The 25,999-nt window shown below is 39.8% G+C and overlaps 2 protein-coding genes across 2 annotated transcripts in view; both read left to right on the plus strand.

Annotated features, from left to right (window-relative positions):
* TH1 (negative elongation factor complex member TH1) overlaps window positions 1–4,681 on the plus strand; it is a 42,986-nt gene extending 38,305 nt beyond the window's left edge. The window contains exon 15 of the mRNA XM_068364618.1: window positions 267–4,681. Coding sequence (XP_068220719.1) covers window positions 267–298 — 32 coding nt within the window. The 3' untranslated portion in view covers window positions 299–4,681. The remainder of the gene's footprint in view (window positions 1–266) is intronic.
* A 4,993-nt stretch (window positions 4,682–9,674) lies between these two features.
* Window positions 9,675–25,999, plus strand: part of Rep (Rab escort protein) — a 78,352-nt gene continuing 62,027 nt past the window's right edge. The window contains exons 1-2 of the mRNA XM_068364620.1: window positions 9,675–9,891; window positions 13,656–13,722. Of these exons, the coding sequence (XP_068220721.1) occupies window positions 9,843–9,891; window positions 13,656–13,722 (116 nt within the window). The 5' untranslated portion in view covers window positions 9,675–9,842. The remainder of the gene's footprint in view (window positions 9,892–13,655; window positions 13,723–25,999) is intronic.

Consider the following 25,999-nt stretch of genomic DNA (forward strand, 5'->3'; position numbering starts at 1 on the left):
GTAGTTGAAGCAAAATTTTCACCCTTTTTGGGAACCTATCTTATGATTCTTGGGAAGGAATATTGTTACCCAATGTGTTGTAACCTGTGTATAGGATAATTATTTTATTATTAGATACACATGATCATTTTTATTCAATTTTCTTATACTAAATGATATATTAGTTTATGGTAGTAAATTTTCTGTGAAAAGTAATGGACAATTTTTTGCATTTAGAGTATTTTTCTTTATTACATTTTCATGTAAATATGTTATTTCTATTTCAGCTCACTGTAAATCCAACTACTATGTGGTGTGAAGATAGAAACAATGAATGTTTATTTGTAAAATGCATATTTATTCATCAAAAGGGCATTTCCTGTGTAAACAGCATAACTTCCCAGCAAGAATCAAGCAACTCTGACAACAGGCAAGACTGGAAGACATTTTTCTATCAGGATCTGGATTACAAGTGTGTAAATAGACCAGTACTTTACAGGTATTAAATAAAAAACATAATCTCATTCATCTTTCATAATGTTAAAGAGTAACATTATTTTCATTAGTTAGCCGTTGTTTTGTTGATCTTATTACTGAAATTCTATAGAGGTGGATAGTATACATAATACATGATTGCATGTTTTAAGTGACTGCCTAGTCCTGTGTACGAGGTGATAAGCGTAAAGAGTTTTTTTCTGTTTTGAAACAATTGTTAGTAATTGCTTTTGAGAATATTGAGGCATTATTATAAAGCCATTTTGAGTTTTCATATTTTTTTTCGTTTCACTTTTGGAGCACTAGTCATCTTAAAGATAAAGTTGGAGATTTTTGTTGATTTCAGCATGTTCAGTTTTGAATTTGTACAAGTTATTGATTCATATTGAATCCTTTCATTCAGGAATATTGAGTAAAAACTTATAATAGACTAGTAGGCGTGTTCTTCGAATATAGGGGTTTTGACTCAGAATAAATAAATTTACCTAATTTATGTTAATTTTTTGTCCAAGAGGCTTTCCTGCTCCGTTATCAGTGAAATAGATTCAACAAGAAATTAGGCTAACACATTGTACTTCAAGAAGTGGGTTTCAAACAGAAAATTTGTTCAGCAGACGGTATATATGTAAACGGTCCATCATTAAAGTGTTGTAAAATATGATAATTGTAAGCCAAATACAGTACAACGAGGAAGATAAATAGCAGGTTCATTAACTCACTAAAACTTGTTCTAAGATTAGCTGGCTGTGGATTTTTTTCTTGGTAATCTTATACTAGCCATTTGTCACATATCTAAAGTCATGTTGCTTGAGGAAAATTGATATGATATCCAGATATCCAGCAATTGTAGTCATCTGACTCTTTCACTCATGCTCAGTTTTCTTGAACACAACTGTTACCATTTCTAGCTATTTTTCATATACCCCAGACAATCACTTTTTGTCTTTCCCATATCTCCATACCCTTTCCTTTTTACCTATGTGCAATACCATCTAGCAGTCTTGCTCTAAACTTTCTCCTTGTAAACACTTTCAAACTTTCTTACCAGTTTCTGTATTTCCTTTTCACTGTTCCTTATCAGCACAGTAAAATCTGACATCATATTCCATTCCACACTTCGTTTTAAAATACGTAATTTCTTATCCCACAACTTTACACTTACATCCATTGTTCTTTCACTGACCTCTTTATTTACTCTATCCATAAAAATGTCGGAGCACCTATGAGGACATAACAGCCAAGTATCAGACCCATTTTCATACCAAACTAGTCATACTCCTCCCCATTTACTATTATCACATGCTTCATATCTATCGAATTACCTTTTTTTGCTCTTAAGTATTTATTCCATTCATTCTCAGCACCTATTTTATCATTAGCTCTTTTAGGTCTACGTATATCACGTAGACTTCACATAAATGTTTCATAATAATTCTTTAATCAATGCAACCTCCTCACTTCAAGTCGTTTATTTATTAATGAAAAGTATTATCTACTTCCAATTGTGGTCTACTTGTCTTGGTTGGGGCTCCTGCACAGGCTGCCATGGGTGAAGGGTATGTAAAGAATTTTTTTTCTTTTATGATGCGTGTTACCTGTCTTACTTTCCCAAGCAACTAATTTACTTTATCCATCTTTCATAAAGGCTTGAACATGCTTTTCTCTTGTATCATACAACAGCACCTCAAATATTCTTTATTTTTCACTCAGCCTTTTATTTCATCATCTTTTCACCAATTAATTTAATTCTTTCTTTCTTCCCTCTTAATCCTCAAGCACCCCATGTTTCCCATCATGGACTTTCTTCATATCCTTTTCTTTAACCATTGCTATAGTTCAGGCATTTTCTCCTTATATACTCCTCTCACTTCCTTCAAATTCAACTCTTGTATTTATTACATGTACAGCCTTATTTTTACTCTTTCCTCTCAGACTTCCTCTGGATTTTTTTTCAACTAAACATTATATATTCCTCCAAGCATTCTTATTCTTGTCGTTGAATAAATAGACTTGCACTTACATTTACTCGTTATTAACACATTCTAACAAACTCTTCTTATCAATTTATTTTACCCAATCATACTTAGAAATAATTTTCTTTGGCAATCAAGCCTCTTTGCTAATGGTTCCACAAGATTATATCTATTCTCATGTATACCAATAACTCCATACCTACCTTTCAACTACCCCAAAAACAAGCACACTGCCCTTCTCTTTCCAACACACATTACTCTGTCTGCTTTGTATCAGTAAGTGCCAAAACATCCATCTTTCTCTCCATTATCAAAGCAGTTGTCATATACATAACCAGATGCTTACTGACGAGTCAGACCTAGCAGCACACTCTCGTGAGCTGACCCAGGGTCGCCTCAGGGCGAGTATCCATCCACCAGGGGGCGACCCAACAAGGGAAACGGAGATAGGGGGACCTATGCAAAATTCTTGGTCGGATAGGGAGGAGGTCCCAGATACTCCTAAGAAAGTAGTTCGAGGTAAGTACTGTTAGGAAAAATAAAAATTACTTAAAATTTGTGATATTTTCAGTCGGTTCTAGAGTAGTGTCTTTTTTGTTCAGGTTTTTTTTACAATAACAGTACAGGGTATTTGACAAAGAGGAAAGTGAAATGATGAAATGCAAGATCTTCACCTTTACTTTAAGATATTTTCAAACAAACTGCATATATGAGAGAAAGGATTTAAAGTCTTGTTTTTATCAAAAGCATCCAAAATTAAAAGGATGTCACCATTTTATGCTAACAAAATTCATTGATTTACTGGTTGATCTTCAGATAAGGAACAGCTATTCTGGATTAACACCGTAACTGATAATGAAAGAATACATTCTAACCTAATCTTACTTGATGAGGACTTCCTGACCTAACTTAAATCATACATCCCATTCCAACCTAACTTATTGCTCTACATCTTACCCATCCTGTGGATTAGATTTACGAATTAGGTCTAATTAGCCCAACATTGGGGCCTGTGAGACCATTCAGCCTCCAAGTGCTATAGGGTGAAACCTTAGAGTTTACACTAGGAGAGGTTGGATAGCAAGAAGGAAGAAAGGAAGCAAGAACTGATGTGAAGTAGGATATAGAGCATGTACAGCTAAGACCAAAAAGAACACTGCAAAGACTCATAAGTAATTCCTACAGTGAACTGCAATAGGTCCAATGATGTTATTAACCCCTATGGGGATGTCAAAGATACTTATCATGTTTAGCCAAGAAGGCCTTTCACACCCCTGCAGCCATTCCTGTGTAACCATGCATCATGAGAGACATCTTGATTTACCCTCCCTTAATCTAACATACCTTGAGTCCTTGTGTTAACATAATTCAGACTAATCTTCAATGGATTATTGAATTATTGTCAGGAATGAGAAAAAGTAATAGCAGAGAAAAATAATAAAGATAGAGAAAACCTGGAAAGACATTAAGAAATGGACAAGTAAAGGTTAATAATTAAGAAATAGAGAAAATTTGATAGCAAAATTTTTTTGAGATTTCATTAAACGGTTGGGAAGGAAACCAAGATAACACTGCACTGACACATAGCTTTGGGAAGGGCCAGAATTTTAATTTCTTATGAAATTTTCTGTTCAGCATGGTAGTACCTTTTCTTTTACTGCAACATATTGATTCAGTGTTGCTGTGCCAGCTTTTAGGAGAGAACATGTGGTAGAGTTACCACCAACAATGTCCTTTTTCCAAAGCAATAGGCAGTGATAAAGAATTATTTCTGGGATCCATCGGCCTGTTCCATAGCTTGTCTTCTACATTTCCTGTTCCTTTAGTTCCTCTTATCAAACTGTCAAAATAATGGACTTTGTTATTCCTTAGTTTTCACCTATTATTCCAAAACAAATCCTTGGAACCAGCCCTGTGTTTATCAATAAATGTGACTCATCGGTTAGGTTAAAACAATAATATGGGCATAGAAAAGCTCTGAGGGTAGCATATTCATGCAGTCTTTTATTTTATTATGTTATTTAAGCTGTACTGCAAGTTTTTCTGTGAAAGTATATTGTCATTAACATTAAGTTTATTTTGTATATCACTAAATATGTTACTGCATTGGAAGTGTTATATGTAAAATACATACCGTAAGTTCGTATCAGTATGTTACTAATGTACAGTAATAAACATTGCTATAAAATTATATGTATATTTTGTATGATATATTTGATAAATTATGCTGTATTTATGGCCTTTGTGTTATCCTCAAGTGACTAGACTAGCAATTCAAGAAGTATTTGATGTTCAAGTGTCTTTATTATTACTATAACTAGCCAAATTACAACCCTGGTTGGAAAAGCAGGATGCTATAAACCCTACGGCTCCAACAGGGAAAATAGTGCAGTGAGGAAAAGAAATAGGGAAACAGATAGAATAGTGTGGCTGAGTGTATCCTCAAGCAAGAGAATTCGAACCCAAGACCGTGGAAGACCATGCTAGAGATGCTATGGCATTACCCAAGACTGAAGATTTTGGAGTGTCTTTCTCCTAGAAGAGCTGCTTACCATAGCTAAAAAACCACTGAACAATTACAGTGCAGTACCTGTAGTCCATTTTGTGAACCTTCATATCTTGATATCTTTCACATGCTTGAGAAATTTTGCTGTATTCTTTGAAAATGCGTGTGCATATATGTCATGGTATTGTAGTTATCTATAATAGAATTTCTGCTGAAAGAATAGCATGTTGTCAGATCTATACAATCTTGCATTATATAAAGTAATTACTTAGTAATACCATATTGAATGAAACTAAAGTTTTGAAAAGTTTGATTTTTAAGGTAATTTTTCATATTTTTTTAACTTTCTATACTACTGCAATGGTTACTCATATCAGTCAGAAATATCTTTTGTGCCAATTATATAAATGGATAAGATTAACATTAGTACAAAGAAAAAAAAATGGAGAAATTAATTATGGTACCTGCTGAACTATAGAAAAGTAAAATGTTAATGCAGTCACTAAGGACTTATAAATAGTGATAAATCTAATGTATCAACACTGATCCCCTTACTACTTCATAATAGAAGAACTATAAATGCATGTACACAGAAAGACCATGAAAACTATTTTTTATATGGGATAGGAAAATAGTTACCCTATTTAGTAGGGGGAAGAGAGCAGTAAGAATTTGAAAGTCTTCAAGCAAAAACCAAAATTACGGTTGCAGTTAGGCAAGCAATAGAATGCTATTGTCTTGAAGTAACTGTTTGAATGTGGTAGGTGTGGAAAGATAATAATGGAAGTAGAGAAGTAGCAGAAATATGATACAATATTCAGAGGGAGATCCTCATGATGTAGATTCAATTATAAACTTTCCCTGTTGGGGTAGTGCCATGTGCACACTCACACAGTTCATTGTAGATATTACTTGAAGAATCCTTGCAGGATTTGTTGGCCCCCTAGCTGCACTTTACTTATATCCTTCTACTTTACCTCCTTCACTGCTTCATCTCTACCTTCTTATTGTCCAACCTCTTCGAGCTTTTACTTCATAGTGTAACTGCAGATTTTTCCAACAGTTGTACTTAGGTGCTGAATGGCCTCACAGGCGCCAGCAAAGGGTTATACAGTATAGTAGGTAGGTAGTATGTTGGCCAGGGCACTAGTCACCCGGTGAGATGCTACTGCCTGAGAGTTATTGGATCCTTTGACTGGCCAAATAGTACTACACTGGATCCCTCTCTCTGGTTAAGGCTCATTTTTCCTTTGCATACACATACACCAAATAGTCTGGCCTATTCTTTCCACATTCTCCTCTGTCCTCATACACCTGACAACACTGAAATTCCCAAAATTTGCTCAAGGGTTTGTCTAGTGCACTGTAATTGTTCAATGGCTGATTCCCTCTTGGTAAGGGTAGAAGACTCTTTAGTTGGTAAACAGCTCTTCTAGGTGAAGGACATTCCAAAATCAAACCATTGTTCTCTAGTCTTGGGTAGTGCCATAGCCTCTCTACCATGGTCTTTTACTGTCTTGGGGTACAGTTCTCTTGCTTGAGGATACACTCAGGCACACTAATCTAGCTTATTTCTCTTCCTTTCATTTATTTTATTTTTTATGGTTTATATATGAAATATCTATTGTAATGTTGTTACTGTTCTTAAAATATTTCATTGTATTTGTTCATTACCTCTCCTATACTTCATTTATTTCCTTTCCTCACTGGGCTATTTTTCCCTGTTGGAACCCTTGGACTTATAGCATCTTGCTTTTCCAACTAGGGTTGTAGCTTGGCTGGTAATAATGATAATAATAATACCCCAAATTCCATGAATCCCAATCCAAGGAAAAATTGTACCAAATTGAGAATTAAAGCAGAGAGTTTCCAAGATAATCACATGAAAAGAAATTATCAAACAGTGTAGAGAGGAAGATCACCCCTAAAAGTGTGAATTACATTGATGGTAATCGAGCCCAAATGAATGATAAGGAAGCGATGGGCTCCCAAGTACTTTAAATGGCTATAATCACTCCATTTAGTGTCATTTTCATCCCTAATTTAAGCACTCCTTAAATGTCATACTGTGTAATTGAACATTTCTGAATTTGGATCAAAATTGCAAATCTCTACCTTATATGTAATAAAACCAACTACTGGAATGCCTTCTTTTGGGGTCTGGTTGTAATCTGTCACTATAAAAGCTTTTGAAGAGAAACAATCAACTGTGACCAAACTGGTTCCAATGCACTTAAACTCCGCAATGTGGCATCACAGTGTGGTAACATTCAAGGCCATCATAAGAGTGGAAGAAGTTTATGCAGGCAGAAGGGAGAACAAACCTAACCCTTGGATAAATAGCCTATGTGTCAAAAGGGTCATCCTGAAACTGGGAGTGACCAGCATTTATTTAATCCTTGACAAATTAAGGAAAATTGTGGAAAGACATAAATGTTCTGGAAAGCTCATCAAATGATGTCCAGGGGTACGAAACTAGAGAGTAGATTGCAGAATTTTCTAGGGTGTGGCAAACAGATCTATCTATCATTGGTGATGACCAAAATACCAACACCATTCTAGCCCATCAGGATGTAGGGAAAGATGATTGTCCACATTCTCTACCATGCATATAAGCTGATCTGCAATTGCATTCCTCCTGCCTGTAAAGTATCAGGCCAACAGATCCTGATGTGTCCCATCCTACTCTTTATGCATGACATAGTTCATCATCTCCTCCTACGCCTATTGACATAAAGGGACTCGGTTAGATTTTGCTAATTGTGTCTATCTTAGCTTTTAACTCAATACTTCTCCATTCATCATCTCCTACTTCACGCTTCATATTCCTCAGCCATGTAGGCCTGGGTCTTTCAACTTCTAGTGCCTAGTAGAGCCCAGTTTAAATATTTATGATTTATTGTTGAATATAATTACATGTTGTGTCAGTATTTACTCAATAACATATTAAATATTATTAATGATATAGAATAATTCTTAATAATTAGGTTTGAGGTACATGCTGCAGTTTGTTTGAATTATAGGATTAGCTTTTCTTAAGTATGTACTGTTAAGATAATATTTGAACCCATCAGAGTCAGTTTTTACTGAGTTTGGTTGAGTCAGCAATTAATGTAAGGTTCACACTACTCCCTGAGAATAAATACTTAGCAACTGGCTCAATGGAAGTGCGCCTTCAATGTCTGTGTTAATGAAAATCTGTAAAGTGACTGTACTCGGATTTAATTTGCAAAATAAATTGGTAAAAGGCATAATTGCAATTCAAGTGATGTCAGGTATGGGTTACATGAAGTGTGCACAGAATTGGTGAAAATAGAGGAAAGTTATGCCACTGTGATAGGAGATTTTGGAGAAAATGCAATAAATAGCAATGTTAAAGCATTAGTAGCCCATGAAACATGCTGCATATTCTAATTAGACATTAGAATAAGCAACTGGAATATAATGAAGGAAACAATAAACCTGTGGCTGACCCGCCAGGCCTCAGACAGATGACAGGCCTCTTTTCTATGCGGTCAAGTGATTAGTCTGGAGTCTGTGGTGTCCAAAATGAGAATTAAGGGTAAAGAGTGTATTTTGGGTTTAGATTTCATAGACCAAATAAGTTACCATAAAAAAGGCTAAAGAAGGAAAGGGGTAAAATTATGGATTTCAATATCCATTCAATTATACCATTTCCAAATTCTTAACTAATATTGTACTATCCAAGGAAGCGGAAAATGGCGGTTCTAATGGAGAATGAAAATTAGGAATTTAGGATATCGATTAGTATGATAGAGGAAGTGGTCTGGGTACCACCGTAGCAGTCATGGACTTGGAGAGAGGGGAAATAATCTCCGAGGCCCGAGGGAATGAACGTCATCCACTAGGCGGCGAGGGGGCGGGGTATCCCACTTTATTTAAATGGGGGACTGCTTATCATTTACCCACTCCTTTTCCCTCCAAGTTTGATATATATTGCTAATCTGTAAATTGTGAACTTATAAACTTGACTGGCGTATATTGATGGATAATTCATATTTTTCCCTATTCCTTCATCCATGTAGTCATATTAAGGCTATATGGCATTGAAATTCGACAAAATTATCATGTTAATTTCATAAAAAGAAAAAAAACATAATCTAGGTAGGGCCTATCAGCCACCTCCCCTTGATCTGCTCAGTTGCATAGGCTCGCATTGGTAGCTAATATTAACTGTATGATTTTCGAAATAGTCCTCGACCAATTTTTAAGAGATTCTGAGACACCAGTATGTGGTTTCTTCACAAAACCTGCGATTATAAGATCCCACCAGCAGGGGGAACTGGAAAATAAATTTTTTTTAGTGTTTTCATCTAAAACCGAATATTTATTAAAATTATTTTTAACACAAATAAGATCTTAATACTAGTGCACTTTATGATGAGATTAATCTAGTTATAAATAATGTTATAATGCAAGTGACGAGCAGTATTTGCAAAGTGTGAAAGAATTCTACGTACTAGCTTATTATGCTCTCGTGTTTACTTTATACTCAAGTATTAGCTCTCATACTCCCCTTGTGTCATTTATTATCTCTATATCACAGGATATACTTCATAATATTAGAGTTTATCATAATACTATTAGCATAATAAGTTATTTTATTTACAAATTAATTATATATTGTAATCCTTTTGATCTAAAAAATATGCATAACAGTATGATGAAACAATACTCATTATGTTATATTCTTAAAGTAGAAAACTCGTTTCTCCCATTGTACTTTACTAAAGTGCTGTCATACCCATGTTAGGGAGTTTAATGTGACCAAGTAATGTGATTAAGTTCTTTTTATTTCTCTATCAATTAACGTGAATCTTTCTGGGAAGGTTTAATATTTGTTTTCGAGATCTATCTTGATCTTGATCATGGAAGCGGAGTTGTCTACCGATTACGACGTGATTGTCGTTGGCACAGGTGGGTACCCTAATGTCACTTTGGTATTGTACTGTACTACAGGGTAATGTAACTTAGGGGAAAAACTACGGTAAAGTTGTTCGAAGAGAGCGTAATTTGTTTCTATGAGAAGAAGCAGTTTTTTCCTAAGTTTCATTGGCCTGTAATACACTACAATAATACCAAAACCACGGTTACTTAATTCTATAGAAAAAGGTCCGCTCTCTTTGAAAATGACACTCGTTTCTGTCGGAAATGAATAGTTTCAGAAATATATGTATATATATATATATCTGTATCCACCGATAATGGGGGACCCCCAGTGGGAACTCAGGGTTTTGGACCCTGTAGTACAGTAAAACTTTACCGTCATTTTTCAAGCATATTAATGTTAGACGAATACCCCACAATAGGCTATAGTTTTTGGGTGTCTATCAGGCCCTGTGTTTGTGTGATATCTTTTTCAGGCCTGGTACTTTCACTTATGTGTATTTATGGTTGATTTCTGTAATTTTAATATTTCATACAACCAGTCAGTACTTCAGTATTCAATATCTGTCATGATTTGATGTAATAGTCATGAAAACAGAGTTTGGAGCCTTTGTATATCAGCGGCCAGTTCCCCACACATTCATTAAAAATAGACATCAGCTAACCTAATTTTACCCCATAACCTAACCTATAAGCCGTGTCCTTACCTAATTACCTAACGGGGGGGCTAACACCACCCTGCGACCCCCTTTACACTGCCGTATTCTAAGTTAACCATAATACATACAGGTGGCTGCTATCATACATACACCCCAGAATTTTCCATTGATTACAGTGTGATTGCTGGGGGTGTATGTATGATAGCGGTAACGCTCCCCCCCTGTTAGGTATGTAGGTAAGGACATGGCTTGTAGGTTAGGTTAGGGGTGAAAGTTTAGGTCCATTTTTAATCAATGCATGAGGAACTGGCTGCTGATATACAAAGGCTCCGGTTGCTGTTGCCACAGGTGGGTACCATAGTGTAATTTTTTGGGCACTGTAAGCTATGGTAGGCTATACTTTTTACGTTTCTTTATTGGGTCATGTCTTCGTCGAAGATACTCTGAATATAATTTCATATCTGCTAGAACATCAATATTGCTGTCTGTCTGAATTTTGATAAACTATGTGATAAATTACCAGTTACATGGGTGTAGATGGAAAAGTTATATAGTCAAGTGGGTAAAATTGTAGACTAGTACAATAATTGTTAAGGAATAAAGGAGTCAAATACATGGAGTGTTTAATCGTGTATTGAATGTTTCTGATGATGATAGATGGCTGAAACTTATGTTTTTTTAGTTTTGATGGCACAACTTCCATAACTGAAAACTATTTGTTTCTGATAGTAAGTGTCTTAAAAATTTTCGAAGCTCTTTTAAATCCACCCGATACCAGAATTATTTAGTATTTATAATAGTTCCGTGTTACAACTTTGTATTTTTAGAAGTAGGTGGGTTGCCTATCATAACTCGAAAAGTGAGTTTCCGCCAGATATCGTCGTAAAAAGAATTCAAAACACCATAACCTTTGTAGAACATTAGGGCATCAGAGCACTCCAAACTTCAAGATGACCAGGGTGGCTCCCAAGCAGCCTCATGCAGAATGGTTCCGGACTTTCTTACGGTTTTAATCGAGGTTGTGAGAGACCTACCTAATTGGGCCAACTTACTTTGCCAGCCCCATCGGCATAGACAGCACATCTCATTATCCAGCATCTCCTCCAAGCAAAATTCTTTTCATCAGGCACTGTACAGGAGGTTTCTAAATACCTTTGAAAGTCCTTTACAGTAGTCTACCCAGCAAAGTGGTGTTGTGGAACAGGTAGTTCTCCAGTCAGAGGTTCTTTTCAGCTAAGATTTTAGATGGTCTTTGTACTTACCCTGGTTCCAAAGAAATGAGTAGGTGATCTGCACAGATTATTAAATCTAGTTAGTCATTCCGAGGGGGGGGGGGGGAAGAAAGGCCTTTTTTTTTTTTTTTTTTTTTTTTTTTTTTTTTTTTTTTTTTCCCGTTTCAAAGTTTGTTGCTAAATCTCAAAACTTGGCAGTAAACATCGACTTTTTTATGACTGCATGGTATTCAATGCTGAAGTTAGTATTGAGTAGTCTAGATACTGTATCTATAAAGAGATATCTTTAGAAAATGCAAATTGTTCATTAAGAAATAAGAAATTTATTGAAAATTGTTTCTTTTACAAACAACCAAATCTCCTTTGTGCTTCATTTACTTGATTAGGAGTGAAGAGAAGGGAGTAGCAGTGGTGGCTCATGGCTAAAATTAGTGGGAGTACTATTCCCCCAAAATTTGTAGCCTTTGTTTCAATATTGTGCGAAAAGAAACAAATGGGTATAAGAATGTGTATTCAGAAGCTTGATAGAATGTTAAAAAAACAAAATCAAACAATTTTTGCTTACCATAACAGGAATTGTTATGGTTCTATCCAATCATTTAAAAAGGAAATCCATTTTTCTTGTTTTATTTGAATGAAAAGATCAATTATTTTCTCCTTGATCTCTGGATGGCAACATGATTTTTTTCCCCATTGAAAGTGCTGCAAATGCATTTAGTCTTTCCAAACTCATAGTGCTTCTAAGAAAAGTTTTCATTGCTTTCATTGTTGAAAAGCAGCGTCCTGCCTCTTTTGTAGCCATGGAAATTGGCAAGAGAACCGTAAAGAATGCATAAGCCAAAAAATTAATCAAATAGAATAGCTGGAAGTAGGATGATAATCTAATTCTACATTTATCACATTCAAGAATATATTACAGTTTTCTAGCGCAACACCCATTGAGTAAATAAAAAAAACTGCTTCTCACAGACCCGCCAAGGTCAGCACTGTGGGAACGACAATGCTCTCCCGGCTCTCAGCCCTTGGCTCAGACTCGCATGTAGCTAAACACCATGCAGCTGGAACTTTTAGTGCACAGTTCCACACAAAGATTCTTTTATTATTTGCATAAAGGGGAGGATGGCTATTGACATTAAGTTTAAGGGTTATATTGTACAAGTATAAAGAAAATTAAAGAAAAACTCATTATATCGGATATTATTAATGATATGAAATGAAAATAGCGGGTGCAGCAGTCCCACAGTACCTAGCACAAGCCACTACTAGGGAAAAGGTTAGAAATGGCAACAGGTGACAGGCACTGAAGCATGAAACTGCTCTTATTTAGTGTAAAAGAGGGGGAAAGAAATTTATGTACATCAGAACTTTTAATCTATAGAGTTGTTTACCTTATTGTTTCTTATTCACAAATCAAGCCATACACATACAGTATTAAACACAAGGTGGTAAATACTGTACCCGATGAGCCAATATGCTATGTGACCAGCCATATCAGGGGCCCTAATTTATTATGAAATTTCAACTTAATTTTGCACAATAATTTGTTTTTAATTACAGTACTGCAATAAGCAATATCGGAAGTTCATATTGAAAGGCCTTAACAAGGGAATTATCACTTGATTAATCAATTGTAATGAATTGCATATGGAAATTTAAAGTTCATTATTGCTCTTATAGTAATTGTTTAAAATTAATACAATAACTTTATAGGGATGCATCCATGGTGAATAGTGTTGTCATATAAGTAATTATATCATAGACTGGCCCGTTTAGAAATTTAGCAAAGCCAAGAGTCTTCTTTTTCACAATTCATGTAGGTCCTTGAATTTTTATGATAAAGTATTACTGTTTTCATGAATGTGTTATAATTTTTAACAATATTAAAATATTTTAATGTTTTCAGGGTTAGTTGAGTGTATCGTGGCAGCAGCATCAGCGCGCATAGGCAAGAAAGTTCTTCATATTGATAGGTAAGTGTAATAAGATTACATCCTATGAAATGCAAACCTTTGTCTTTTATGTAGGAATTTATTTTTATTGTAAGCTGGTTGGTTGTTGAAGCATGATAATAAGGTATTTATGTGTGAGTGAGTGAGGGGTGCCACCTACTTGACTGGCGGCTTGCTTTTTCTACTGATGCCGTTGCCAACCAAATTTTGACTTTGTTTGTGAAGAATTTATTACATCATCTTTAGTATCTCATATAATGTATTGTTGTTTTGTATGTCAGGGATAGGTTACAAGAACATTATTTGTTTGGTTATTGTATTTAATTGTTACCTTTCATCTTAGTTTATTTCCTGGAAATGCATGCCTTTGGTCTTGCTTTTTGAACTTATATTTTTCAATATTAATCTTACCCGATGATCATGTAGCTGTCAACTCTGTTGCCCGACAGAAATCTACGGTCGGGATACGCCAGCGATCGCTATACAGGTGGGGGTGTACACAACAGCGCCATCTGTGGTCAGGTACTCCAGTACTTCTTGTCAACACCACCTCAATTTTTCCTCTGTCGTGCCACCGGCTAGACCTACTTGGATACGCTGTTGATTCTGGAGTTATTGTTCACGATTTGGTGATGTATTTGCTCTAGAGTTTAGCCTTCGCTATTCAGGAAGCTTTAACATTAGCTTAGCAAGTTTTTGGAATTAATTTGATTTAATTTTGGTGACGAAGAGAGTATGAACTCTCTTTCACTTTTAAATGGCCGACCCTTCCCTTAGACGGAAGTGTTGGTGTCGAAGAGAGTATAGACTCTCTTTCTTAATTTTGCTTAACAAAGTTATAGATTTATTTTATATCTCTCCGCCTTTTATAGGCCTCTTCGATTAACTTCCTTTTATTATAAACTTATTAAAATTAATTTTTATGTTTGTTTATATGCGACCTTTCCTAATAGTAGGCGGTCTTTTCTTGGAACCGAAGTTGTTTAACATTGAGCCCGTCATATCGTTTTTACCTGTTAAGATTTTATGCTATTTTAATTTTAATGTTTTTGAAAGAATTTCTTTGATAGTCTCGTACTGTTTTCAAAGTTGAACTAACGTTTTGTTTTGTCTCCGCAGTTGTTGACGTTCAGAACGTTCAACTTGCGCTCTATCGTTACGATAGAGAGAGAGTATTCACGGTTTCACGTTGCAGTAAGAGTAAACCGATTCTAGCGTTTTGTTCATTCTTTCTTAGCTTAAATGGTTTTAATTCTAATAAAGGAACTTTTTATTTGGGAAATCTTTCAGTTTTTTTCCTTTAACAATAATATGTTTTAACGATATATAAAATTGGGCTCATCTCTCAGGTTCTAAGTCAAGAGAGAGAGAGATAGAGACGGAGGGAGAGAGAGGAGGATAAACGTTTCGTTCAAGCGGGTAACGTTGTTATCGTTTTTGCTCTTCTCCCTAGTCTCTTTAGGGGAAGAAGGTAAACGTTTCTAGAGTTTTATTCTTGTTCCCAGGCTTTATGCGGTGAGAGATTTTTAATGTAGTTTATTTGATCTAGTGTTTAGTCTCTTTTCCAGCCACTGAATTCTTTATCTTTCATTATGTTTTTCTGTTACATTGTAATACTGTTTTCGCAATTACTAACTTTTAATGAAGGATAGAATTGCGTGTTTCAGGTACAAACCACTTAAAGTTTCGAGTTCAGTGAAATAAGTGCAAACAGAAAATCAAAAGTGATAAAGTGATAAGCGCAAAGTGTTACAGTGTTGCGTTCGAGGGTTCGTCTGTTCGTGCCAGTTGTTCGCCTAGTCTGGGACCTCTTACAAGCTCCCAAGCCCAGGGGAGAAGTAATGTCGAAGGACTTATGGGTTCATCAGGCCTTGATCGACGAACAGACGTTTCCCTCCGTGGTTTCGGGTGTATCCACTCACGTAGCCGACGTGATCACCCCACCCACACAAAGACGAGAGAGCCCATTTATTCCTCGTCTGCGGAAGAGGTTTCTCGCAGAAACCATGGACCAAATCTTGCAGTTTTTAAGTGCAAGTCGGTCCCTTCCGCGCAAGTCCAACTCCTAGGTGTAGCCACTGCCACTGGGTCAGTTCGGACTTGCTGCAGTACGACAACTGCACACCTCCCAGAGAGGCAAGGTGGTACCGCAACAGGCAGTAACTCCGTCTGTTGCCGCACCAGCTGTTTTAGACCCTCAGTCTCAACGGACAGTAGCTCCGTTTGTTGTTGTCTTTCATAGACCCTAGTGGTCCATGCTGCAGACTATACAGTCTCGGCTTGCTCCTTCATACAGGAGTATCATGCTGGAAGGTTGACAATGCAGCCTGTTAACCTACAACCCGCCGAGGTTGTGCGCTCAGCAGATACTGCGGCTGCCTGCTCCCACCCTCCACCTGTGAGAGCTCCACCTCCGATGCGCAGTCCACCCTGCCAGACGCATGTTCTTGCTGCGCCTCCTGCTTTCATGCGTGAGTTGCCGCATCGGGAGTTGCCGGGTTCCAGCACTATGAGGCAACCTCCTCAACCCATGAGGCAGGAGCCTCATGCTATGCGGCAACCTCCTCTACCCATGAGGCAGGAGCCTCATGCTATGCGGCATCCTCCTCAACCCATGAGGCAGGAGCCTCATGCTATGCGGCATCCTCCTCAACCCATGAGGCAGGAGCCTCATGCTATGAGGAGCCTCATGCTATGCGACATCCTCCTCAACCCATGAGGCAGGAGCCTCATGCTATGAGGAGCCTCATGCTATGAGGAGCCTCATGCTATGCAGCATCCTCCTCAACCCATGAGGCAGGAGCCTCATGCTATGAGGAGCCTCATGCTATGCGACATCCTCCTCAACCCATGAGGCAGGAGCCTCATGCTATGAGGAGCCTCATGCTATGCGGCATCCTCCTCAACCCATGAGGCAGGAGCCTCATGCTATGCGGCAACCTCCTCAACCCATGAAGCAGGAGCCTCATACTATGCGGCATCCTCCTCAACCCATGCGGCCTGAGCCTCATCCCTGGCAGCATGAGCCTCATCCCATGCAGCATGAGCCTCATCCCATGCAGCATGAGCCTCATCCCATGCAGCATAAGCCGCATGCCATGCAACATGCTCTGCATACCTTACAGCATGCTCTACATACAGCATGCTCTGCATACCTTACAGCATGCTCTGCATACCTTACAGCATGCTCTGCATACAGCATGCTCTGCATTCCTTACAGCATGCTCTGCATACCTTACAGCATGCTCTGCATACTATGCTCTGCATACTATGCTCTGCATACAGCATGCTCTGCATACCTTACAACATGCTCTGCATACCTTACAACATGCTCTGCATTCCTTACAGCATGCTCTGCATACAGCATGCTCTGCATACCTTACAGCATGCTCTGCATACCTTACCGCATGCTCCTCAGTCACACATCTTTGGTTGTTGCCAACTCACAAGACTGTCAAGCAGTTTCATAACGTTGCCTTCTGGTCTGCTGCTTTTGCACCAGTGAAACCCTCACTGAGAGAACTTAGCTTTTCTCGGATATGGTTCCTGTAGATGAGAAAGTGCTATTCTCCCTCCTTCTGATATTCCCTTGAGGACTCTGTCATTTGGAGAGGAGCCTTAAGCTGCTTAGCCTCCTATGGACTTTTATTTAAGCATAACATGCTTCCAGGGAGGGTAATGGTTCCGCTTCAGTCGCTAACCCCGTCTGTTGCCACACCTGCTCCCATAGACCTTGAGCTTTGTTGCAAGACATGCAGTCCAAGCTTAGTCCTTGTTAGAGGATTTTTTGTTTACGGAGTCAGTGTGTCACTGGGAAGACGTTCAACAACCAGCAGAGGGGACTTGTTGTGACGCAGTGCGGCACCTCAGCAACCCGATAAGGAGTTGTCTGTACTACCCAGACAGTCTAGACAGTTTCGGGTTGTCGCTGTACTTCCTCGCTTCCCCATGGTTGACAGTTCACAGACTGTGCAGCAGTACCATGATCTTGTGTCCGGCTCCGTCAGACGACTGGCTTTTAAGAGCTCCCCCAAGTCGTCGCTGTCTGGAGAATCTCAGATGGACTATGGATCTGACCAAGGAACTGGGCCTCCTGGTCAATTTAGAGGAGTCCCAGCTCGTCCCATCCCAGACCTTTGTCTACCTGGGTATGGAGCTTCAGAGTCGAGCTTTTCGGGCTTTTCCGTCGGCCCCAAGAATCTACCAAGCCCTAGAATGCATCCAGAGCATGCTGAGAAGGAACCGATGCTCAGTCAGGTAGTGGATGAGTCTAACAGGGACACTTTCATAGCTGGCCCTGTTCATCGAGTTAGGGAGACTCCACCTCCGCCCCCTTCAGTATCATCTAGCTGCTCACTGGATAAAGGACATGACGCTAGAGACGGTCTCAGTTCCTGTTTCCGAAGAGATGAGGTCTACTCTAACGTGGTGAAAGAACAGCTTTCTTCTCAAGGAAGGTCTACCTTTGGCTGTTCAGAAACCCGACCGCCGTCTCTTCTCGGACGCATCAGACACGGGCTGGGGTGCGACTTTGGACGGACAGGAATGCTCGGGAACATGGAATCAGGAGCAAAGGACACTTCACATCAATTGCAAGGAGCTGTTGGCGGTTCATCTGGCCTTGATAAACTTCAAGTCCCTCCAGCTTAACAAGGTGGTGGAGGTGGACTCTGACAACACCACAGCCTTGGCTTACATCTCCAAGCAGGGAGGGACTCATTCGTGGAAGTTGTTCTAGATCGCAAGGGACCTCCTCATCTGGTCAAAAGATCGAAAGCTCACGCTGGTAACGAGGTTCATTCAGGGCGATATGAATGTCATGGCAGATCGCCTCAGCCGGAAGGGTCAGGTCATCCCCACAGAGTGGACCCATCACAAGAATGTTTGCAGCAGACTTTGGGCCCTGTGGGGTCAGCCAACCATAGATCTGTTCGCTACCTCGATAACCTAGAGGCTCCCGTTGTATTGTTCTCCGATTCCAGACCCAGCAGCAGTTCACGTGGATGCTTTTCTGCTGGATTGGTCCCATCTCGACCTGTATGCATTCCCGCCGTTCAAGATTGTCAACAGTGTACTTCAGAAGTTCGCCTCTCGCAAAGGGACACGGCTGACGTTGGTTGCTCCCCTCTGGCCCGCGAGAGAATGGTTCATAGAGGTACTGCAATGGCTGGTCGACATTCCCAGGACTCTTCCTCTAGGAGTGGACCTTCTACGTCAACCTCACGTAAAGAAGGTACACCCAATCCTCCACGCTCTTCGTCTGACTGCCTTCAGTCTATCGAAAGACTCTCAAGAGCTAGGGGCTTTTCGAAGGAGGCAGCCAGAGCGATTGCCAGTGCAAGGAGGACATCCACTCTCAGAGTCTATCAGTCTAAAGGGGAAGTCTTCCGAAGCTGGTACAAGGCCAATCCAGTTTCCTCAACCAGTACCACTGTAACCCAGATTGCTGACTTCCTGTTACATCTAAGGAACGTAAGATCCCTTTCAGCTCCTACGATCAAGGGTTACAGAAGTATGTTGGCAGCGGTTTTCCGCCACAGAGGCTTGGATCTTTCCACCAACAAAGATCTACAGGACCTCCTTAGGTCTTTTGAGACCTCAAAGGAACGTCGGTTGTCCACTCCAGGCTGGAATCTAGACGTGGTCCTAAGGTTCCTTATGTCATCAAGATTTGAACCTCTCCAATCAGCCTCTTTTAAGGACCTCACATTAAAAACTTTTCCTCGTGTGCTTGGCAACAGCTAAAAGAGTAAGTGAGATCCACGCCTTCAGCAGGAACATAGTTTTCACATCTGAAACGGCTACATGTTCCTTGCAGCTCGGTTTTTTGCTAAAACGAGCTTCCTTCTCGTCCTTGGCCTAAGTCGTTCGAGATCCCAAGCCTGTCCAACTTGGTGGGGAACGAACTGGAGAGAGTACTTTGCCCAGTTAGAGCTCTTAGGTACTATCTAAAAAGGTCATAACCTTTACGAGGACAATCAGAAGCCTTATGGTGTGCTATCAAGAAGCCTTCTCTTCCAAGGTCTAAGAACTCAGTTTCTTACTAAATCAGGCTTCTGATTAGGGAAGCACATTCTCATCTGAAGGAAGAAGACCTTGCTTTGCTGAAGGTAAGGACACATGAAGTGAGAGCTGTGGCTACTTCAGTGGCCTTCAAACAGAACCGTTCTCTGCAGAGTGTTATGGATGCAACCTATTGGAGAAGCAAGTCAGTGTTCGCATCATTCTATCTCAAAGATGTCCAGTCTCTTTACGAGAACTGCTACACCCTGGGACCATTCGTAGCAACGAATGCAGTAGTAGGCGGGGGCTCAGCCACTACATTCCCATAATCCCATAACCTTTTTAACCTTTCTCTTGAATACTTTTTATGGGTTGTACGGTCGGCTAAGAAGCCTTCCACATCCTTGTTGATTTGGCGGGTGGTCAATTCTTTCTTGAGAAGCGCCGAGGTTAAAGGTTGTGATGAGGTCCTTTAGTATGGGTTGCAGCCCTTTATACTTCAGCACCTAAGAGTCGTTCAGCATCCTAAGAGGACCGCTACGCTCAGTAAGGAAGACGTACTTAATAAAGGCAGAGTAATGGTTCAAGTCGTCTTCCTTACCAGGTACTTATTTATTTTATGTTATTTTTGAATAACTAATAAAATGAAATACGGGATACTTAGCTTCTTTGTTAACATGTATGCTGGTCTCCACCCACCACCCTGGGTGTGAATCAGCTACATGATCATCGGGTAAGATTAATATTGAAAAATGTTATTTTCATTAGTAAAATAAATTTTTGAATATACTTACCCGATGATCATGATTTAATTGACCCACCCTTCCTCCCCATAGAGAACCAGTGGACCGAGGAAAAAATTGAGGTGGTGTTGACAAGAAGTACTGGAGTACCTGACCACAGATGGCGCTGTTGTGTACACCCCCACCTGTATAGCGATCGCTGGCGTATCCCGACCGTAGATTTCTGTCGGGCAACAGAGTTGACAGCTACATGATCATCGGGTAAGTATATTCAAAAATTTATTTTACTAATGAAAATAACATTTTGAAGACTCTAGGTATGGATTATGAGTAAAAACAGTTCACAATATACTGTACTGTATTTTTTATATCATTTGTTTTTCTTTGCTATTTTTTAAAAAAACTTCCATGGATTCCATCCAAACCAGAATGAATACAAATTAGAAGTTGGGGATTGACTAGGGTGATGTACCTGAAAGAGCAGGAGACAGGAATAGTTGGAGGAATGTAGTGGAGCCCCTTTCCTTAATACAGCATTATATTTGTTGGGTAGTACAGTAGGAGTATGTTAGATCTTTTACCGGGGGTATAGCCTTCGTGGCTCTCCTATTGTTGGTGTTGGTAGGTTATGATTCTTGACTTTACCTGCAGACACTCCAACTATTTACCATGGTACCTGCCTAATTGGTAAGGGGTTCTGTGGATATGAGAAACCCTCTTTCTTTGCTCTCGCTTTTATGATGAGATAAATGGTTTGGTTAGACATAATTCCATTGGTATAACCATCATGAAAGTTACTTGTACCAATGTAGCACCAGTGTGAGTTCTGAATTCGTGTGGAACCTCAGAGTAAGTGCTATGGTTTCTGGTCAGCCTAAGACTTGTTCAATATGGGAGAAATGTCTTTGGGGTTTGCAAAGGAATAGTAGAAGCATGGCTTTTCATTATACATCCTCTCATTCTTTTCTTCTTCCCTACCTATTTCTCACCCTTCTAGGTGTTTATATTTTGGATACTCTTCTTTATGCAAGATTTACAGTAATTCCTTCTGTGCCCATGATTTGTGCTCCAAGAGCTGAATTGAGGATTTTTTCACAACCCGCATAACATATTTACTTAAACTTCTCGAGAAAGAGTACATGTACTGGCTTTGATTTTGTATCCTTGCATTTTTTCCCCAATGTATTTATTGACTAAAGTAAATCTATTCTTCCTGTGAACAGGATTATGGGGTTATGGGCGTGTGCTAGCTTGATATGGTTTCTAATTAATTTAGACCAGTGTTGTTCTATGGGGACAATTGTTTGTTCCTACACGTGTACAAACCTTCGTTCTTTACCTAGAAATAATGATAAAGGGAAATTGGAATCTGGCTGTAAAACTTTTAATAAGGTGTCAACAACCGTTTGAGTTGTTACTAGTCAGTAGCAGTAAGCATTAACCCCCAGCCATAGTTGAAAGTGAGCATTCTCTTCCATGCTCTTGCATGTCTAAATTGATAGACTGATCTTCACTGGCTTAGGCCTGTGTGCCGAGGACACTCTAGCACATGGGCTTCTTCATGTAATAAATGATGGGAGTGGACATCCTCCCTGTGGTAGCAGTATAACAGGAGGAGGAAGTACTGTAGTAGTCTAAAACAGATTCTTCACCTGTGGCATCTACCTCGAAGTCGAAGAAGTCCCAACTTCTCTCCCTCTGAGCTGGTTTGTGAATATTAATGAAACTGAAGAAGCCTTTTTCCCTTGCCGTCATGAAAGATATCTTGCCCTGTCAAAAATTTTACTTGCAGGGCGAATGGAGAGGTCAGTCCTTCGGCTGAAAAAATTCTCACAGATCTAAAAGAGACACGATCTTTGAAAGACAAGGGAATCTCCTCCTCCCTCCTTCAATTGCCCTCCTTTGGCCGAATGTTACTAGTCCTTTGGAAATTTTGGACCGTCATGTTTTGAAAAAAATTAATCCCTGGATGTCTTCCTGGAGTTCCTACTACATTTCTGACTTTGAGGTAGTGACTGATGGATGATCAGACCTGTAATGATTGGGGGCCCACAAAAGAAGTAGAGTAAGGCTCAACAAGGCCATCTTGCTGGAGGCTCGCCTCCTGTTGTAGATTTTCAAGAGCTTTTTTTATATATTAAACTTAGCCGGTGAATATATAATAGCTGACGGCTCGACAGAATTCAAAAACTCGCGAGCGATCGCCATGAAGGTAGCGGGTGTGCCCACCAGCGCCGACTATCGGCCAGATACCGCATATACATGTAAACAGCTCCAGTTCTTCTCTGTCGGTTCCATCGACAAGTCGATTCCACTCGCTATTATGACCTCGAGTTTTCTACCCAATTGGTGAAGTACTTGGTTTTGGTTTTATTGCTTTCGCCGTGTTGGATTATTCAATACTATCCTCAAAAGAAATGCTTTTGAAAGGAAAGTAAAAGTGTTTTGCCCTTGCTTTTATCTCTGGTTTTTTTCCATAGAGTAAAAATGGCCGACCCTTCCCTTAGTGTACGGAAGTGTGTTTTAGGCTTTTAGCAATTATCTTATCACGTTATAAATTGTTGTTGTTAATTATAGATTTTCCTCTATATATTTTATATCTCACCCGCCTTTATTAGGCCTCTTCGATTAGCTTTCCATTTATACTAAACATCAATATAAATTTTAATGTTTTGTTTATATGCGGCCTTACCTATTCCTCCCCTAGTCCGAGAGTAGGCGGTCCTAACTTGGAAACCGAAGTTAAACAACGTTGAGCCCATTCAACTTTTATTTTCGTTAAGTTTAAATCATTTGCTCTGTAAGAGTTATTAAATGAATATTTTTTATTAGATATTTTATGAAAGATTTTCTTTGAATAGTCTTTGTGCTGTTTCAAAGATGAACTAACGTTTGGTTTATTTATGCTACGCAGTTTGCGCTCTATCGTTACGATAGAGAAAGAGAGAATCACGGTTTCACTTTGCAGAAAGAGTAAATCGATTTTGACGTTTTGTTCATTCTTCTTTCAAACTGAAATGTTTTAAATACTAATTTAAAGGAACTTGTTAATTTTCAATTTCTTAGTCCTTTCAGTTTTTTCCTTTGGTCAAATAACCTGTTTATTGACGAAAGGTGAGTGGGCTTTTCTCTTCGGTGTGAAATCAAGAGAGAGAGAGAGAGAGAGAGAGAGAGACGGAGAGAGAGAGAGGAAGAGAGAACGTTCCAATCTTTATTCTCGTCCCAAGCGAGTAACGTTGTTCTCGAGTCAGTTTTTTACTCTCGTCCCAAGTCTCTGTACGGGGAGAAAGGATAAAACGTTTTTAGTTTTTATTCTCGTCCCAAGGCACTGTACGGTGAGAGATTGAAAACGTAGTTTTGAATGAACTAGTGTTTAGTCTCCTCCCCAGTCACTGATCCTTTTATCTTTATATATTTCCGTTTTATTAGATATATATGTTTACTGTTTTTTGCTTGTATTAATGTGATTACATTATACGACTTATTTCGCTATTATAACCTTTTGATGTAGGGGAGAATTGCGTGCTTCAGGTAGAAATCAGTTTTATTCATGCCTAATGTGAAATTATTGAAAAATTCGATTTCAGTGAAGTAAGTACAAAAACAGAAAATCGTAGTGATAAAGTGATAATTGCGCAAAGTGTTTTTTTTTAGTGTTTCGACCGAGGGTTCGTCTGTTCGTGCTTGTCGTTCACCTAGTCCGATACCTCTTTCAGGCTCCCATGCACCAGGGAGAAGTAATGTCGTAGGACTTATGGGGACGAGAGGCTTTAACCAACGAACAAACGTTCCCTCTATGGTATCGGGCGTGTCTAGCAAGATCGCCCCTACCATAAGACGAGCGAGGCTGTTTTTCTCCTCGTCATCCGAAGGCTTCTCGCGTAAGAAACCGTGGAGCAAGGTTTCGAGACCCTTAAAGCGAAAGTCAGTCCCTTCAGGACAGGTCCAGCGTCCTGGTTGTAGCCATTGGGACAGCTCTGACCCTGTGCAGTCATCGGAAGACTGCTCGCCGCCTAAACAGAAGCGTAACACAGGCTCCGAGAGTCTTAGTGTAGGCAATGTTTTGCAGTCACAGACGTTACCCTCGTATCTTGCCGCAACCATTCCTGTTGATCCTAAATGGGTTGTACTGCAAGACATGCAGAATAAGCTTGCCTCTCTAATGGAGGACTATTCTGCTGAGCAGGTTCACGATGATCCTCGCCGCTTAACTGATCGAGATCCTGGCCGTCAGCCGCCCAAACGAGCCTTTGCTCGTCCTGTTGACGTTGACTTTACAAAGTCACGTCAGTCACGTTTTGTAGAGCCTCACTCGATGCAGTCCCGTGTTGACTTTCAGCCGCATGTGGACGTTCAGCCGCTGCCGAATGCTCTTGTTGACGTTCAGGACGTTCGCCAACCAGCGAAGTTGACTTGTTTTGACGTTGAGCGTCAAGCACCGCAGTCAAGAGTTGTTTTGACTGCTCAGTCTAGGCAGTCAAGGCAGTCTCGAGTTGACGTCGAGCGTCCTCCCGCACCTGTTGTTGTTGCTGGTCAGTCCTTTAAGCAGTTACATGACGTAGCGTCCTTGACTGCTACTGATTCTCCTTTGCGTGTGGACTCTGCTTGTCAAGCATTGCCACCACGGCAGGTCTCTCCCTTGCTTGAGACTCGGCAATTGTCGGACGAGGTTCCTTCAGATGAGGAAGTTGCTGATCCCCCTCCTACTGATATTCCCTTGGGGACTCTGTCAGACGGAGAGGAGCCTAAAGCTGCTCAGCCCTCTGTGGACTTTAAATAAATCATGCTGATTTTTAAGGATCTTTGTCCGGATCATTTTGTAACTGCTTCTCCTCGTTCGCCTAAACGTCAGAGTTTACACTAGGCCTAGCTACTTCGAAGCCGTTGTTTTCTAAGCTAGTGCTCTCTCGCTCTTCAAAGAGAGCTTTACGTTTGCTAGGCGACTGGTTGATCACCAGGAGGAGTTTGGGGGAGACAGCTTTTGCTTTCCCTCCTTTTAAACTGGCTTATAGAGCGAGCGTCTGGTATGACACGGGAGAAGTTCTCGGCTTGGGAGTTCCTGCCTCTGCCCAGATAGACTTCTCAAGCCTCATAGACTCTCCTGGCGCCTGGCCATGAGACGCTCCAAGATTTTATGGTCGGCTTCAGAGCTAGACCATCTCCTGTTAGGAGTTTTTTCGAGCGTTTGAAGTTTTGCTGTACAATTATGTCATGCATAAACAAGGCTATCAGGGATGGCTCCAATGATCTGACAGCCACGTTCTCTGCAGGAACAAGACTATCAGGGATGGCTCCAATGATCTGGCAGCCACGTTCACTGCAGGAGTACGTAAGATGCAAGTGCGCTCAATGTGTTCATTGTCAAGACAAACTTCACGATGAAGTCTACCTAGCTGTCTTGACAGCATTAATGGAAGGCGACTGGATGGTCTCTCTCGACCTTCAGGATGCATACTTCCACATCCCGATTCATCCAAACTTTCAACTACATCTGAGGTTTGTGGACGGGAAAGTAATGTACCACTGTCGAGCACTGTACTCCGACCTCATTC

This window comes from Palaemon carinicauda, chromosome 41, assembly GCF_036898095.1.
Source record: "Palaemon carinicauda isolate YSFRI2023 chromosome 41, ASM3689809v2, whole genome shotgun sequence".
Taxonomy (NCBI): domain Eukaryota; kingdom Metazoa; phylum Arthropoda; class Malacostraca; order Decapoda; family Palaemonidae; genus Palaemon; species Palaemon carinicauda.